The 17,630-nt window shown below is 37.3% G+C and overlaps 1 protein-coding gene across 2 annotated transcripts in view; it reads right to left on the minus strand.

The window, feature by feature from the left end:
- Positions 1–12,412: 12,412 nt before the first annotated feature.
- The window catches only part of LOC112049059 (serine/threonine-protein kinase ATR), a 37,645-nt gene continuing 32,427 nt past the window's right edge, over positions 12,413–17,630 (minus strand). For both annotated transcript variants that reach the window (XM_052884318.1, XM_052884319.1), the window contains 6 exons: positions 17,213–17,458; positions 16,629–16,785; positions 15,995–16,059; positions 14,761–14,944; positions 13,126–14,524; positions 12,413–12,639 (listed from right to left, as the gene is read on the minus strand). In XM_052884318.1, coding sequence (XP_052740278.1) covers positions 14,194–14,524; positions 14,761–14,944; positions 15,995–16,059; positions 16,629–16,785; positions 17,213–17,458 — 983 coding nt within the window. In that variant the 3' untranslated portion in view covers positions 12,413–12,639; positions 13,126–14,193. The remainder of the gene's footprint in view (positions 12,640–13,125; positions 14,525–14,760; positions 14,945–15,994; positions 16,060–16,628; positions 16,786–17,212; positions 17,459–17,630) is intronic.

A 17,630-nucleotide genomic window follows, 5' to 3' on the forward strand; every position in this document is an offset into this window, starting at 1 on the left:
GTATTCTTGCCACCTTGGGCATAATTTGTATAGTTATTGGGGTAAGTTAGCATAAGTTCCTTATTGTATTCTTTCTCAATAAAAAAAAAGTTTTATTTTATTCATTGATCAGTAGGTATCAGCAGTTGAAAAGACCCAGTTAAAATATGATAACGCATTTCCTCTGCAGGTAGGTAGTTGATTAAATAATGTAAATTATTGGATCCATCAATGTACCTGAATAAGTTTTTCCTTCATATATGCAAATATTGAAAATTAATTTTAAATATTTAACGGGAACATTTCCCTTTTCCATCGCATCAGAAGCCCAAAAATAATAATCATTTTCATCCATTCACGGGAACAGCAATAAAATGCAGATAGTAATGAAAATATTGGGATGAAAATTAAAGAAAAATTCGGATGTTTTAATTAATAGGTTTCTCCTGCTATTAATATTCTTTAACATTATTTTTTATTGAAATTAAATACCTGTAGGTACGTACGTACACAGAAGTAGTAATATAAGTACGTATGTATATATACGTAAAATAAGTACTTACATCAACGACCTAGATTGTACGTCGTTGACTTATACGTAGTCATAATTTTGTTTATTAGTAAAGTGATAGCACACACGCGTTTGCGTTTAATTAACATAAAGGGAGCACAGCAGAAACGCATTGTGAAATTATTACTGAGACATTGGAATGAAACAAGGGATGTGTGACATCGACACCCGTTTGCCTTAAAACCCATTGGTAACTATTGGATAGAAGCAGGCGTTACTTTGCGGAAGTTCATCATGATTATATAATGATTTATTTATTTTGCTATCATTCGCGAAAATTCGGCGAACCCATGCGACAACGTCACCCAGGTCCGACAAAATACTCTCTACGTACGTTTCACCCCGAAACCGGAGCATCCTCAGGAGATGTTGACTCTACAACGTGCAACTGCATTGTCGCATGGGTTCGCCGAATTTTCGCGGATGATAGCAAAATAAATAAATCATTATATAACCAATGGTAACTGTTTCTCCTTGATATCACTCCGTGGAGCAGTGGTATGCGTGGTGATCGCTACCACTCATTACGGACCGGCATTCGATGTTTTTGTACAATTTGTATGTATCTACATATAGGTAGTATGGTATAATATATAAGTATATCGGGGCATCGACTATATTCCACTTCTGATAAAGGAGAAGCGGACTAAATACTACTTCTGATAACGGAGAAGCCGTAGCCTCAGGGCAGGTTCTAAGCTTTCACGTGTCAAGGATGGCAGATACACAAAGTAACACTATCAATCATCACCGAATCGATCACTTAACTTACAACTACATTGTACCCTCTATATTGATCAATACAGCGCTGATACCATCACATATAAACCAGGGTTATCTATGATAGAGCAAGGAGTCAGCCATGCCAGCCAGCCAGCTGATGTCAGACTTGTAACTGATCCAGTTGGGTTAAAGACGTCTTCTACAGTTAACCAACACTCCCCATTCTCAGCTGGTGTTGGCTCCCAGCTAATTAATTAACAATGCAATGGCCTTACTTCTATTAACTTACCATTACTATTTAACAAATGAAAGACGAGTATCCATTTCAAGAACTTGATTACACTGAACTACTCAACCAACAGGCCACAGAGTGGCAAGGCAGCTCCACTCCGTAAAACGTACCGCCTAGGCGCCAATTTAACGCAATACAATTGGACGAGAGTCACGTAATCAATCTTTCACAGTCTTATTTATTTAAACAGTAAATAATTAAATCCCAATTCCATGAAACCTAATTATAATATTATCACAATAATTAACGTAGATTTTGCTAACTGTTCAAATATGCGACAAGTATAATAGGTGTAATCTACATATACTGCCTACCCTAGTGCAAAACCTTTTGCACACCACTGTTGTCTGTAGGTACACTTTACTATTCTCAAAGCTAAACCGTCTACCATGAATTGAAGCTGAATTTAATAAGCACCTAGACACGAATTTATCATGCAAGTAAACTCGCACATCAAACTTGCATCGCTTAGTTGCTATCTAATTCACTTACATTCCGTACCTAATAGACTAAGGGCCTGTGAACCCCATACCTTGGTCATTTTATAATAGCTGAAAGTTTTTCAGCTCATGCTCCTCTACGTCCTAATTGGCTTTTGTACCTATGTACGGAAGCCAATTACAACATTGAGGACTTTGGACCGTGCTGGCTTTGGGAGGTAGCAGGTTTTAAGGATCCAGACCCTCAACCGTCTAAGTATAAAGCGTAATGTTTTCGTGTTTTCCTTGGCATAATATTATGAGAAATTATATTCCCAATCGCCAGTCACTTAGCTTCGCGGCAACCCTTCGAGGAACACTATTTAATTTTAAACTTCAAGAGTTTCTAGCAAAGGGTTACCATGAAGCCAAGTGTCAAGGGGTACGGGCTCTTAGTCTATATATTTGATTGACGTCTACAGAGTCTGTACTACCCCTGTAGCACGTCGATTCTCTTTCTACGATCGCTAACGCTTCGAAAACTAGAAAAAAATATGGAAATTACATTTTCTATCGACAGGTCACGTGATCAAGATCTGTCATTCCCATACATTTTACTAGTTTTCGAAGCGTTTGCGATCGTAGAAACAGAATCGACGTGGCAATTGGCTACAGGGGCTGAACACGCGATCAGAATTACAGAATAGTATCTAAATTATGCAGTATACGTAGTAGTAATTATGTACTACGTACTCAGACCAACTATTGTATAGGACCTGCCTCGCTATACGTTAATTTTCTGTCAAAGTATATGATCAACGATCTAATGCGTAATCGTGTTCGTCGGTTAAAGAGCTCCGTAAAAATACCTTTTTGTGTAGTTGAGTAATGTAAAAAACGGGCAAAAACTTACAGTTTAGTAAAAGATGTATACCAAATCTAAGCTCGTTTTCCTTAGAAAATGACAGAAAATTTCGTTTGTGAATATGGGTGCGATACTGGTCCTTCTATAATTGGTCTGAGACTACGTAGGTAGGTCGTGCAAACCCGGGAAATGCAACCGTCTGCTTTGATTTTCAATTGCAGAATCGTAGCAACATACGATTCCCTTGAAGCAACATACGGAGATTGGTTTGACTTGCCGAATGCTAACAGATATGCCTGTAGGCAACGATTTTATACTAGGTACCTATTCTAATGTTATGTGCCTACAAAATTACTGCAAAAGTGTAAGGAGAATGCCAGATCCTGACCCAGTCCTAACTTAGAAATTTGCGGAAAATGTAAATGTACTAAAAATATCCAGCTTTTAAATAATTATTTATCAAAAAAACATTTTTTCTATTAAACTCCGAAATAGAAATCTGCCAAAAAAAGTAATTAAATCCATTTCGTTATTTCCTCGTAGCAGACATTGTCTACTTGTTTTTTAAAACCTTATTTCGTCTTTGGGTTCTAGCCCTTTAAAGCGTTTTTATTCCATTTTAGTCACTTTAAGTTCGAAATGGCTAGAATCCAGAGCTGCGAAGTCTGATCAAAATGTAAAAATAAACTGTCATAACATTGTCAAACTGTCACAACACGTAATAGACACCTCGAATTAATTTGAAAATAATAAAATCACGCTTGTTTTAATGTATTGCATGTGCTTGTGTATTTACAAAAAAAAACAATCGTCGTTATTGGTTTTTTGTAAATGCACAGGCACTTGGCTTTATATCTATCTGTTTCATAATAAACTGCGCATACTTAACCTTAAAATCAAACTTCAACTTAGATTTATTTATTTATTCGGAAGCCAACGTTGTATACAAAAAAAAACTTATGACTAATTAAACATAACATGCATTAAAATGTAATATGCTACATTGTACACCCCACTTATAGGCTAACTCAACATGCGTTTATTTTAATACAATTCTTAATTTACCATTAAAAACAAAAGAAACAAAAACTAAATCTACCTACCACTAAAAATAAAAAAAAAGAAACTAAATGAAAGAAAGAAAAAAAAAAAATGTAATTACAACAATAATAATGGGAATTAACAATAAGTAATTACATTTAAAACAAAAACAGAATGCATTTAAAGTACATTATTCTTCGACATATGTTTTTTAACTTTACTTTTAAAAGAATTAGAACCGCTATTGAAAATATCCAGATTTGCCATTTTAAAAATATTATTATACGATCTCACTATTCTTTCAATAGGAGCATTTCTCCCCAGATTAGTTTTTGTGATTCTTGGCCTAAAAGTTAGTTTATTTTTAATGTGAGATCTAGCATTTTTATTCGGCACAGCAAGTTTTACCCTATTCAGCAACTCCGAGTTATCTATTTTAAAATTAACAATTTTGTGCAAAAAACAAAGGTCTATCAAATCTCTACGGTTAGATAGTGAAGCCGTTTTATAAAATTTTAAGAGATCATCATACTTGGTTCTTTCCTTCAATATTTTATCTTTAAATGCTAAATGTCGTAAAAACTTTTTTTGTACTCTTTCAATTCTATCCTTATGTACTTGATAATACGGATTCCATGCTACTGAACAGTATTCAAGTCTACTTCTGATCATTGTATTAAATAAGGCTAATTTTGTTGATGAATTTTTAAATTCTTTTGTATTTCTAATAATAAAACCTAATAACTTGAGAGATTTCCCTACCAAACTATCTATGTGTGGTATGAAGCTCAATTTATTATCTAATGTAATCCCAAGATCTTTTATAATTTTAACATCTTCCAATATATTTCCATTTATACTGTAATTGAACTTGAAATTCTTAACCTTACGACTGAAAGTAATACTGAAACATTTTAAATGATTTAATTTTATATTATTATTATAACACCAATTAGAAAGTCTATCTAAATCTTTTTGCATGTTTTTAGAATCATTCATGTCTTTTATTTTCGTATAAATTTTGAGGTCATCAGCGTACAGCTGAAATTGGCAATATTGAAAACAAGTTATAATATCATTGATAAATATTCCAAATAATGTAGGCCCAAGGTTGGAACCCTGTGGCACTCCAGAAGTAGCAATAAATGTTTTTGATTGATAGCCTCCAATAACAACATTCATTTCACGATTCATTAGATATGATTCCATCCAATTGATAACATTTCCACAAACACCATAACCGATGAGCTTCTTTATCAATATACAGAGATCAACAACGTCAAACGCTTTAGAAAAATCTGTATAAACACAATCAAGTTGATCAGTATTATCTAGTGCTTCAGTAATGTCATCTATAAATAATGTTAAATTTGATATAGTTGATCTTTTTTTTATGAAGCCATGTTGATTATCTATTAACAGTGATTTAAAATGCCAACTTAGTCTCTCACAGATTATAGATTCAAATATTTTTGAAAATACCGATAATATACATATTGGTCTGTATTTTGTTATATCCTTCCGATCTCCACATTTAAAAACAGGCACTACTCTAGCCATTTTCCATATACTTGGAAAAATACCATCACATAAAGATTTATTATAAATAAGAAATAATGGTTTCGATAAACTTAATGCACAGCTATAAACAAAATGTGGTGGTATATTATCGGGGCCAGAACCTTTGTTTATATCTAAACATTTTAATTTCTGTAAAACTTCTTTCTCCTTTATACTTATGTTATTTAATTGTGAGCTATAACTAGAATTTACAGTACTAACAAATTGTGTTAATTGACTCTTAGACGATACAAAAATATTTGAGAAGTGGATTGCAAACTGATTACAAATATCTGACCCATTGGAAAATGAACAATTATTATTTGTCATTATCGCAGGATAATCACATTTATTATTACGCAAGTTTTTTACATACGAATGAAAAAATTTTGGATTCACCTTTATACTATACTCTACGTTTTCTAAATAGTTTTTATATTCCATATTTATAATAACTTCACACCTATCACGTAATAATTTAAACTCAATTTCGTCTAACGGATTGTGGTATTTCTTATATCTGATTCTATATTTGTTCTTCTCCTTCAATCTTTTAATTAGGTTTTTCGAATACCAAACCGGATATCGCGAGTTATTCTTAACTTTTTTCTTTGGAACATATTTTTCAATTATTTTACGTAGCTCAGCATAAAAAATATCTGTCATTACACTAACGTTATCACAATCCTTAAACAATGTCTCCCAATTAATGTTTGTAAGATACTCATTTATTTGCTCATAGTCTGCTTTCCCAAAGTTGTATCTTGTAATCGAATTTGGAGTTAATAAGGTATCTTTAAAATCAAATTCCAAATCAATGTCTAATGGCGGATGATATTTATCAATTGAGCATGCAGAAAAATCACTTTCATCTATTTTCACACAGCCAAAAGTACTGAATACAAGATCTAGAATCTTGCCAAATGCATTCTTTATGTTATTATACTGACCTAAATTTGTTAAAGCCGTAAAATTATTTATTAGAGTAATAGCTATACCAGTGTTAGTCGGAACCATTTTTTTTAAATCATTAATGTCACTATCCCATTTTATAGAGGGTACATTAAAATCCCCAATTATAATTGTTGGCAGCTGTTCGTTAATTATTATACGTTCAACATTTTGCGTAAATACTTCAAGTGTGTCATATCGCAGTGGTGAAGGAATATACACCGCACATATTGATATGGTTTTTGATCCAAATACCAAATTAACCCAAAGATCTTCATAATTTGTCTCCCAAGAATTAACTCTGTAACATCTAAACCTTTTTGATACCGCAATCAAAACTCCTCCACCATCTAACTTATTAGTAACACTAGACTCACGATCTCTACGAAAAACACTGTATCTGCTGTCAATAAATTCATTACTTGATACTCCACTGTTAAGCCAAGTTTCAGTCAACACTAAAATATCAAAATCTGTATTAAGGATAGCTAAATATATATCATTTGTCTTTGTCCTTATTCCTCTTACATTTTGATAGAAAATTTTTAAACTGAACATAAAAGCAAGATACTACTACACAGAATAATAATACTGCATAAAATAAATTAATGAGAATAAAAAATATAAATATTATGTTAATTTAGCTAAAGTTTCCTTTGACTTCACCAATACAATGGCACTCGAAATTGTTTTTCGCAAGAAAATATTACCGTTACGCGACCAAACAAAACGATATTGTTTTTCCTTGGCAAAAATACGCGCTGCAGCGAAAATATCTTTCGACAACGAAGATAAGTGCTCAGATATAAATACTGATTTTTTTTCACCAGAAATACCTAAATGTGCTGTGTTCAATTTGTCTTCCTTATTAGATTTGTTATAATTGATAACACCTGCCAGAAATCTATCTCTTTGAAAAGGGGAGCTGAATTTAACAATCACAGATCTAGGTCTTGGTGAATCTTTATTTATTTTTGCAACCCGAGTGCACTTAGCTATACTCCCTTCATGCACTGGCACGTTAATTATTCTCCCTATCTGTTCTATTTATTTTTATATCCCTAGTTTTGAAGGGTTAAAAGGTAATATTTGTTTAATAGTACAAAAAATCCAATAAAATGATATATAATATATTGTTGCAAATCATTTTTTTTAGTGGGTCAACCTTCTATACATTATCTGGCATTGTCCTTTAGCTACTCCATTGAGTGCGCATACATGCACAATCTTGTGTTTATTTATATATTATATATTTATGTATATATAGTTGGAACGAAGTTATCGCGCGTTATAAAAGGGGGCTAGTCGGAAAATATTAAGACCAAAAGTTGTAACGACACTTTTTGCTATAGTTGTAAGCCGTGATGCGCGTGTTTTTCTGTCTGTCTCTCTCTCGCTCATAGAACGCAAGCAGTTATTTTCGTTTCGTCTTTCTATTTCGCATTAAATAAATAGTGTGGTGTCGCGACGATTATTTTTGTTGAGTGGATACAGGTATTTTGTACAAAAAAATATAATAAAACTGATCGAATTCTATACATTTATTCGCAATTTGAGATTTTACTTATACCATTTGTAACACACACCAAACGTTACCGTGACATAACGGACGCCAGCGCCATCTAGAATCTATACCTACTTATGATACAAATTCTCTACATTTGGTACATTCTGTACATTGAAGATATTTTGAAAATGTTTGTTGTAAGGCATTAAACAATCGATACAGAATCCAAAATTTTTTTTATGATTTTTTGTCTGTGTGTCTGGCTGTCCGTGGTTTTTGTTATACTGGCATCACGCTGAAACTACTGAATGAATTCCAATGAAACTTGGCACGATTTAAGACCATAATAAAAGGCTATAGGATATTTTTATTGCGAAAATAAAATAATAAGGGGGTGAAATAGGGGTTGAAAGTTTGTATGGAAAATCCTTGATTTTTTGAGTTACATTTTTAAAACTTTTTTCATGAATCATGAAAAAAAAACGAACGGAAATATACTGTGATTCAAAAATTTTTAAAATTAAACCTGTGGTGAAATATGGCTTGAAAGTTTAGGTACATTGATTTCCACGCGCACGAAGTCGCGGGCGTTCGCTAGTAAAAAATAAAAACAACTTCGTTCCATCCCTTGTCTCGAGTTTTTTTTTTTACACTTCCTAAACACACAACTTGACATTGTAGTCAATATTTAGGCAGGTATTAGCTATTTGTTTACTTATATAATTTTCGTTGTTTAATATGCGACTAAATCTATGTTCACCTCAATTTCGATGCGGTAATGAAATATCTATTAGTATAAAATCTTTGAGTACAGCTACATATTGTTATCTTAAAGGATTACAAGACAAAGTCACAAATTCGGTGTAACCAGAATTAACAATGGCGCTTGTTAAACGTAGCACAATGGAACTGGAGCGGATAAAGGTAACTTTGTCACAGAATTTGTGACGAACTTTATGAACACAAACAGAAATTGAAAGAAAATGTATTTCTTTGAAAAGTGAGTCCAATTTGTTCATTAAATACTTATTATACGTTGCTTGTGAAAACGGTGCATCGTTTTTCGTAAATTCAAATTTAAAATTTAATTTATTTCATTTAAACTTAGTTTACAGGCACTTTCGAAATTTCAGGTAATAATATTAGTCGAAAACATAAAATTCAAGTTACGAGAATTCCAATGAGGAGAACCTTGGGGAGTGAAGCCACGTGAAGCCAGAAAGACAGAAACGAAAAAAAATTAAATACGTATTACGTACTTTAGTTTTTTTTTTATTATTCTTTACGAGTTAGCCCTTGATTACAATCTCACCTGATGGTAAGTGATGATGCAATCTAAGATTGAAGCGGGCTAACTTGTTAGAAGGAGGATGAAAATCCACACCCCTTTTAGTTTCTACACGACATCGTACCGGAACGTTAAATCAGATGGCGGTACGTCTTTTGTCGGTAAGTTTTGGTTCTGGCATCCCCTTATCATTATCAGTCTTCTTATAAGAGACCGGAACTAACACAAACCCACCACGCTGTTCCAATGCGGATTAGCGGGCTTAAAATGTGATAATGTCAGCCATTCTGAGAGAAGGCTCGAGCTAAACAGTGAGCCGAATTTTTATTAATGATACTTTTGTAAAAGTTGTTAATGATATTTTTGTCCCACGTATTTCAAACCCACGGACTTTACACAACCAAAAACAAATATTTGACGAGTAAACATGGCATTTGTAGAATTTCCCCAAAAAAGTACCTGCATGTTACAAGTCATAATTAAGCCGCTGTTTATTTACGACCGACTTCAAACCTAAAATAACTTTATGCTTGCTCAGTCAAAATAAGCAATGACTAATGCTTAATATTAACTACTAGCGGATGCCCGCGACTTCGTCCGCCCTTAGACCTCTTAAATCCAGCCCTTACAGTAAAAATGGAATAACTTATCCCGTTTTCCCAACATTTTCCTACACTGCTCTGCTCCTATTGATCGTAGCGTGATGAAAAGTATACTATAACCTGCCCAGGAGTATGGAGAATAATATAATATGTACCAAATTTCGTCAAAACCGGTCGAGTAGTTTTTGTTTTTATAAAGAACATACAGACAGACGAAAATTTTACTGATTGCATTTTTGGCATCAGTATCGATCACTAATCACCCCCTGATAGTTATTTTGGAAATATATTTCATGTACAGAATTGACCTCTCTACAGATTTATTATACTTAAATATAGATAACGCCCGCTACTTCGTCCGCGAGAAAAATCGGTGTAAACTTTCATTGTACGTAACACTCTTTTAAACGATTAAATGGGTAATTTTTTCGATGAAAGCTCCCAGGCTTGATTTTTTCCGACACTTGCAACAATTATATTTCAATCGATTTACACAAAATCTTTACAAATTACATACGGAAACTTTCCTCATTAACCACTATATCTTTTGGTGAGAACCGCATGAAAATCCGTTTAGACTATGTGTTTAATAGGGAACAGACAGACAGACAGACGTGGCAGAGGCTTATAATATTGTGTACATATATATAGAAGATACCTTACCTTACCTTATCAGCCGATAGACGTCCACTACTGGCCCTTTTACATGGACGGTCTCGAGCTGCCAGCATCCAGCGGCTCCCTGCAACCCGCTTGATATCCTCGGTCCACCTCTGCGCTTCTGCGGTCGACCAACACTGCGCTTTCCAGTGCGGTGTCGCCATTCCAGCACCTTGGGACCCCAACGTCCATCGGCTCTTCGAACTATGTGGCCTGCATGGGCAGGCAATAGTGCCACTGCAGCTTCGCGATTCGCTGAGCTATGTCAGTGACTTTGGTTCGTCTGCGGATCTCCTCATTCCCAATTCGATCACGCAGAGAAACTCCAAGCATAGCTCGCTCCATCGCCCGCTGAGTGACTTTGAGCCTTCTAATAAGAATTCTTGAATTATCTTTTAATATGTAAAGAGAGATTTGTAAAGAGAGTATTATACTCTCTTATTATATATTAGACTTTTAATATGTAAAGAGAGTATGTGAGATTTTGCTTACGCACTCTTTTTTTGAATTTGATTAAATATTATTAATAAACCATCATACCTTCACGTCTCTATTTTCAGGCCATACCTACTCAAAGGACTCATTAAAATTAATAACACTTTATGTCAAAATTCGTAAGTACCTACCTAACAAAAACTTTTAATTACGTTCATAAATTGATATCAAACTACACAAAAGCTGTTTGTGGTACATTATTAAAAGCGTAATTTTAATATAAATTGTCTCGTACACAGCCAAGGATTGTGTATTACTTTATTAGGTACGAAACTTCGTAGACAGAGCTCTAGACATGTTATGTGAACAACTTAATTACGGTCTCATTTTGACGAGCAAAGTGGTTTCACCTCTTTAGGTTTAAATATTTAAAATGTTTGTGACGCGACAACACTTTCACTGAAACTTATTGTAGGTGTATACCGTTAACGTGTAGGAAGGCCATATTTATGGACTTTTTTTTTGTATTATCGTCAGAGTTAGCACGGAACTGCATGGCATTACATCGTGCTAACTGCCTCTAGGGTATTTCTCATTTCTTTTTCTCCTCTTTTTCCTTTTCTTCCTTTCTTATCATTATTTTCCGGAGCATTTGTGCATATTTCTGCCACTCGCCGGAGTCTACGTGGCCATCTACCCCATGTGTCGCCCTTATGGACTGCCCAGGACTTTTTTTTATTCTTTACAAGTTAGCCCTTGACTACACTCACTTGATGGCAAGTAATGATGCAATCTACTTGTAAGAACTAAAATGTAAGCTGGCTAACTTGTTAGGAGGGTGAAGGTCCATAACCCTTTCGGTTTTTACGCGATATTGTACCGGAACGCTAAATCGCTTGGCGGTAGGTACTCCTTTGTCGTAGGAACTAACCACGGACGAAGCCTCCCACCAGCCAGACCAGGACTAACGCCATACTACTGCGGCACGTCGGCAAAAATGTTTTTGTGTTAAATATGTTTGCTCTTGAATATAATGGAGCGAAAAGAAAAGATATGACATCATAGTTTTCGGCCCATTTTAACGGCCAATACAATGTTCTCTTTATACTAGCTACAAAAAAGTCCGCGATAGTATTTCCGTACTCACATTTATCTATTTTTTTATGGATAACTTATTAGTTTATACCTCAGACTAATTACATAAGTACCTGCCTCGCTAGACGTATATGATCAACGATCTAATACGATTATAAAAATACCTTTTAGTGTAGTTGAATGGTGTAAATAACGGTCAACAAGTTTAGGTTATATACCTAATCTAAGCTCATTTTCCTCACAAAATGACAAACAATTTTATTCGTGATTTTGGGTTGGATACTAATCCTTATGTAGGTAATTAGTCTGAGGCTTATACCCAAGTTATCTTCAAAAAAGTCATCAAATTAAAGTTTACCTATATCAATTTTTCTCGCGACTAAGACGAAGATTTTTATGAATCAAAAAAATTAAAATACATTAATTTGTGTGTTTTATTTATTAATGAAAGGCACTTTTTCTTATAATTATTTCCACTTATTGTAATTGTAAATAGTACTTAGTTAACAATTACGAGCAGTATCACAGAAACGGTCCCCAGCCCATATACATTTGGCAAAGATTGTGTATGCTTGTTGCTTCGACGATGAGATGTTCCACCTGCCCCTCCGGTGACAGCGATAGAGATAGTTGTTTGTTCTTGGTTTTTACCTGTAAATGAAAAAAAAATTACTTTCCATTTTCTAAATACTGGGTTGACTTTTCCTTCTCAAGCATGTGTTGCAATCCCTCGGAAATTAATAACAGAAACACCCTAAAATTCGGGTAATAAAATAAATAATAAATCACTTCAATAATTGAGGCAAATGTTAACCCTGGTCAAAATAGATTTAGACGCTAGCATAAATTCCTAAGGAGCTAAAAATTTACTTGAACATTAGGGACACCGTTAAAAGAGAACTGTTAACAGTCTCTATCGACCTCATGTGTGTGAAAAAATGTAAAAAAACGTCGTTTAGGCGAAGCAAGCTAACTACCTCGTTGGTCCTGGGAAAATTAATTAGAAATTGAAATCTTTCAAATATACGACGTGAAAAATATCGTATGCGCGACAGATGCTGCTGAGTCTGCTTGTAGATGCGACGGAGCGCGCGCGGCCTCACGACACCAGCGGGTCGTACACGAACGATATCTCACCATGCCGTTGAGACGTTGTCGTATGTGCGACAGATGCTGCAGCGCCTGCTCGTTGGTGCGCTCGCCGCAGTCGAGCGCGACGGAGCGCGCGCGGCCCCACGACACCAGCGGGTCGTACACGAACGATATCTCACCATGCCGTTGAGACGTTGTCGTATGTGCGACAGATGCTGCAGCGCCTGCTCGTTGGTGCGCTCGCCGCAGTCGAGCGCGACGGAGCGCGCGCGGCCCCACGACACCAGCGGGTCGTACACGAACGATATCTCACCATGCCGTTGAGACGTTGTCGTATGTGCGACAGATGCTGCAGCGCCTGCTCGTTGGTGCGCTCGCCGCAGTCGAGCGCGACGGAGCGCGCGCGGCCCCACGACACCAGCGGGTCGTACACGAACGATATCTCACCATGCCGTTGAGACGTTGTCGTATGTGCGACAGATGCTGCAGCGCCTGCTCGTTGGTGCGCTCGCCGCAGTCGAGCGCGACGGAGCGCGCGCGGCCCCACGACACCAGCGGGTCGTACACGAACGATATCTCACCATGCCGTTGAGACGTTGTCGTATGTGCGACAGATGCTGCAGCGTCTGCTCGTTGGTGCGCTCGCCGCAGTCGAGCGCGACGGAGCGCGCGCGGCCCCACGACACCAGCGGGTCGTACACGAACGATATCTCACCATGCCGTTGAGACGTTGTCGTATGTGCGACAGATGCTGCAGCGCCTGCTCGTTGGTGCGCTCGCCGCAGTCGAGCGCGACGGAGCGCGCGCGGCCCCACGACACCAGCGGGTCGTACACGAACGATATCTCACCATGCCGTTGAGACGTTGTCGTATGTGCGACAGATGCTGCAGCGTCTGCTCGTTGGTGCGCTCGCCGCAGTCGAGCGCGACGGAGCGCGCGCGGCCCCACGACACCAGCGGGTCGTACACGAACGATATCTCACCATGCCGTTGAGACGTTGTCGTATGTGCGACAGATGCTGCAGCGCCTGCTCGTTGGTGCGCTCGCCGCAGTCGAGCGCGACGGAGCGCGCGCGGCCCCACGACACCAGCGGGTCGTACACGAACGATATCTCACCATGCCGTTGAGACGTTGTCGTATGTGCGACAGATGCTGCAGCGTCTGCTCGTTGGTGCGCTCGCCGCAGTCGAGCGCGACGGAGCGCGCGCGGCCCCACGACACCAGCGGGTCGTACACGAACGATATCTCACCATGCCGTTGAGACGTTGTCGTATGTGCGACAGATGCTGCAGCGCCTGCTCGTTGGTGCGCTCGCCGCAGTCGAGCGCGACGGAGCGCGCGCGGCCCCACGACACCAGCGGGTCGTACACGAACGGTCCGATCACCGACATTAGGGCTGCGGTCTGAGCGCGCAACGCATGCATCACGGCTTCACAGCTTTTCCTATTTTAAAATCAATCAATCAATCGATCGAAGTAAATCAATCATCAATTATACGATTTAAGACTAAATCGATATAGTTGATCTTTAATTTTTCTCTGGCACGCAAAAAAACGATTATATCGAATGAAAACAACAACGATTTAACACTGACGACTGAAATAAGCACGGCGGTAGTACTCCCTAACGATATCGATATCGAATTACAAAGAGCTCTACTACTACTTGTACATACATACCTGTACATGCCCTCATGTTTGAGCGGGCCCATGGCTGCCTCCATGTTGTGCGTGAGTCTGAAGGGCACTCGCTCCGGCCACTCGAACGACTCGCCCCTGTTGAAGAGGCAGTTAAAGTCCACGTGGACCGTGTCGCCGTTCGTTGAATCGAATGATATGTTTTCACCGTGCCTGTCTCCTAGACCTGTAAGTTTAGTTAAAAGAAATCCTCAGACTAATTACCTTAGGACCTGCCTCGCTAAACGTTACACCTCTATCAAAAGTATATGATCACAATCTAACGAGTCTATCCTGAGTCTATAGAATCGATGTTTTATTGTGTGTGTATTACAATTTTAATTTATAGTTATGTGTTGTGTAGACACAGAATATATTTATTGGTGTTAAATATTTTCGATATTGTGAGTTTACCTCGTCTCTCTCCAAAATCACAGACAATCTTGTTCGTGAATTTGAGTGCGATACAAGTCCAATGGTAATTAGTCTAAGTGAAATCTCATATTTTAAATGTAAATAGGTCTAAGTCTTAGTAGGCTTAGTATGCGTAAACGACATATCTCGTGAAGAGAAAAAGTCCAATCGACCGATAGCAGCAGACTTGAAATATCGCTGTCACTTTCGCAACTAATGAGAGGGCGATATCTACAACTCTGTCGCTATTAGTTGACATCTTTCTCTCGTCTTGCGATATGTCCGTGGTTCACATCTCAGACCTACAGGTATCTATAGAAAAGGATATAACTGCCAATTTAGTTTTAGAGGTGTAATGTAACTATAGATCGATGTAAGATAACGTTCTAGTACCTAATCAAATCAAATCAAAAATCATTTATTTCAAGTAGGCTCAGTTTACAAGCACTTTTGACACGTCAGTTAACTATTTGTAAAGATTCTACCACCGGTTCGGAAGGCAGGTTCTGCTGAAAAGATACCGACAAGAAACTCAACAGTTGCTCTTTTGAAAAAGTCATACAGTATTATAATTTACAATTGATAACAATTACTGTTTACAATTGATCAGAATTACTGTTTGTGTTTCTTATAGTTTTACTTCCTGTGTGATGGTGGAAGCTGATCCAACGGCCTCCAAGCATCTTAGGTTACCTACTCGTAGGAACCAGTCAGGTCATTGGCAACTAGACCCTTTAGCTAGTAAAACGCATCATATTTAAGCAACCCCAAACCTACAAATAAACGTATGGATTATACTCCGCTAAATCTATATTTAACTTACCCAATATGTATCCAACCATGGACATTACAGCCGTTGTCCTGATATATGCAGATCTTGCTTGATACCTGCATGACAATAATAATATTAAGGGCCGATTCCTCCATCTTCTGATAAGACACAAGATTATTCACAAGTTTACAAAGACTAAAATTTGACATAAAGTATGAAAGCGACAATGGAAAATAGTTTCTTTTTAAATGCATTTAAAACCTACAAAATGCTAAAGTGGTACAGGGCATAATATGATAAGATAAAAGCATGAAAAATTAACCAGACTAATAACAGAATGGTATCCGAGACGATACGACGAGATGGCAAAAGAAACAGAGGTAGACAGACTAAAAAAATATGGGAGGACGTGATTAGGACTATAGCGTATCCAACTGCAAAAGACAGGACAGAGTACAATCTATAGAGGGGCTCCTCTATAGATTGTACTTTGATGGTAGACAAGCTGAACCAAATTAACGACCGCTTGCTAATATTTAACATTGGCGTATTCAAATTGTATCTAGAAAGTGACAAAACTTACGGTTAGACTATCGGATGCTTATTAGAAGATAATGAAACGGTACGATAAAAAATGATGGTTAGTCAATTTGGCAGAATCAATTTGCTAATTTGTTAAACTCACCATCCATAAGGATCAGAGAACACTCTGCGGAACCACTCTTGGAAGACGGGAGGGTGCCGGACCAAGAGTTGCTCCTCGTAAATTCGACGCTTCTTCTCCACCGGATCCCTACTCGAGCACATCATGTCTTTCAGTTCCCGATTAGTTGTATGGATACCTGTAAACGTTCGAAAGCTTTAAACTTGGAAGTTTGAAATTCAAACAGTTTTGAATCTTATTTAGTCCCGTATGAAGCATGTGTATGTTGATTTTCACAACTTGGGAATGTTTAAAAGAAAATTGCATAAGCATCAGTCTTCGAGAACACATCTTCATTTACTGTAAGTCTATCTAAAGCATAAATATCTCGAACTTGTGGTCGCAATCGAATTTAATGATTTTTTTGTATATTTTGTAAGTATTACTTACATGTTTTACCATCCTACCTTTCCCCTCTATGTGTTAATTGCGATTTTAGTACTTTTGTATGAAAGAAAATTTCAAAACATAACATTTGTTTATAATGATGTTGATGACTACTTATCATTCACCCGACGTTTCAAAAGTGCTTATAAACTAGGTCGTAAGTAAATGAATTTTGATACCTTTTTGTTTATAAATATTCATCAGCACAGGTCTCAAGCCCACCAGATTCGGCACCCACTCAATGACACCGCACTCCTCATTGAGAGGCAACACGGAGTACGTCCTGATGTACAGTCTTCTGCGGCGAGTTTCAGGCGCGTCCTGGAGGAATCTGTTCACGACCGCATTGAACTCCATCAAACGGTAGTCTTTGCGGAGATCGTCTCTGGGCTTCAGTATGATTATGTATGCTTTTCCATCCGAACCTGCAATAAATGAATAACTCTATTGAATAATGATTATTCTCTATTGAATATTGAATGATGAATAAATCTATCTTTTATTATGTGTATTAGACGGCCGCGTGGCGCAGTGGGTAGTGACCCTGCCTCTCTGCATCCACAGCCGTGGGTTCGATTCCCTCAACTGGAAAATATT

Source organism: Bicyclus anynana, chromosome 11, assembly GCF_947172395.1.
Source record: "Bicyclus anynana chromosome 11, ilBicAnyn1.1, whole genome shotgun sequence".
Classification (NCBI taxonomy): Eukaryota; Metazoa; Arthropoda; class Insecta; order Lepidoptera; family Nymphalidae; genus Bicyclus; species Bicyclus anynana.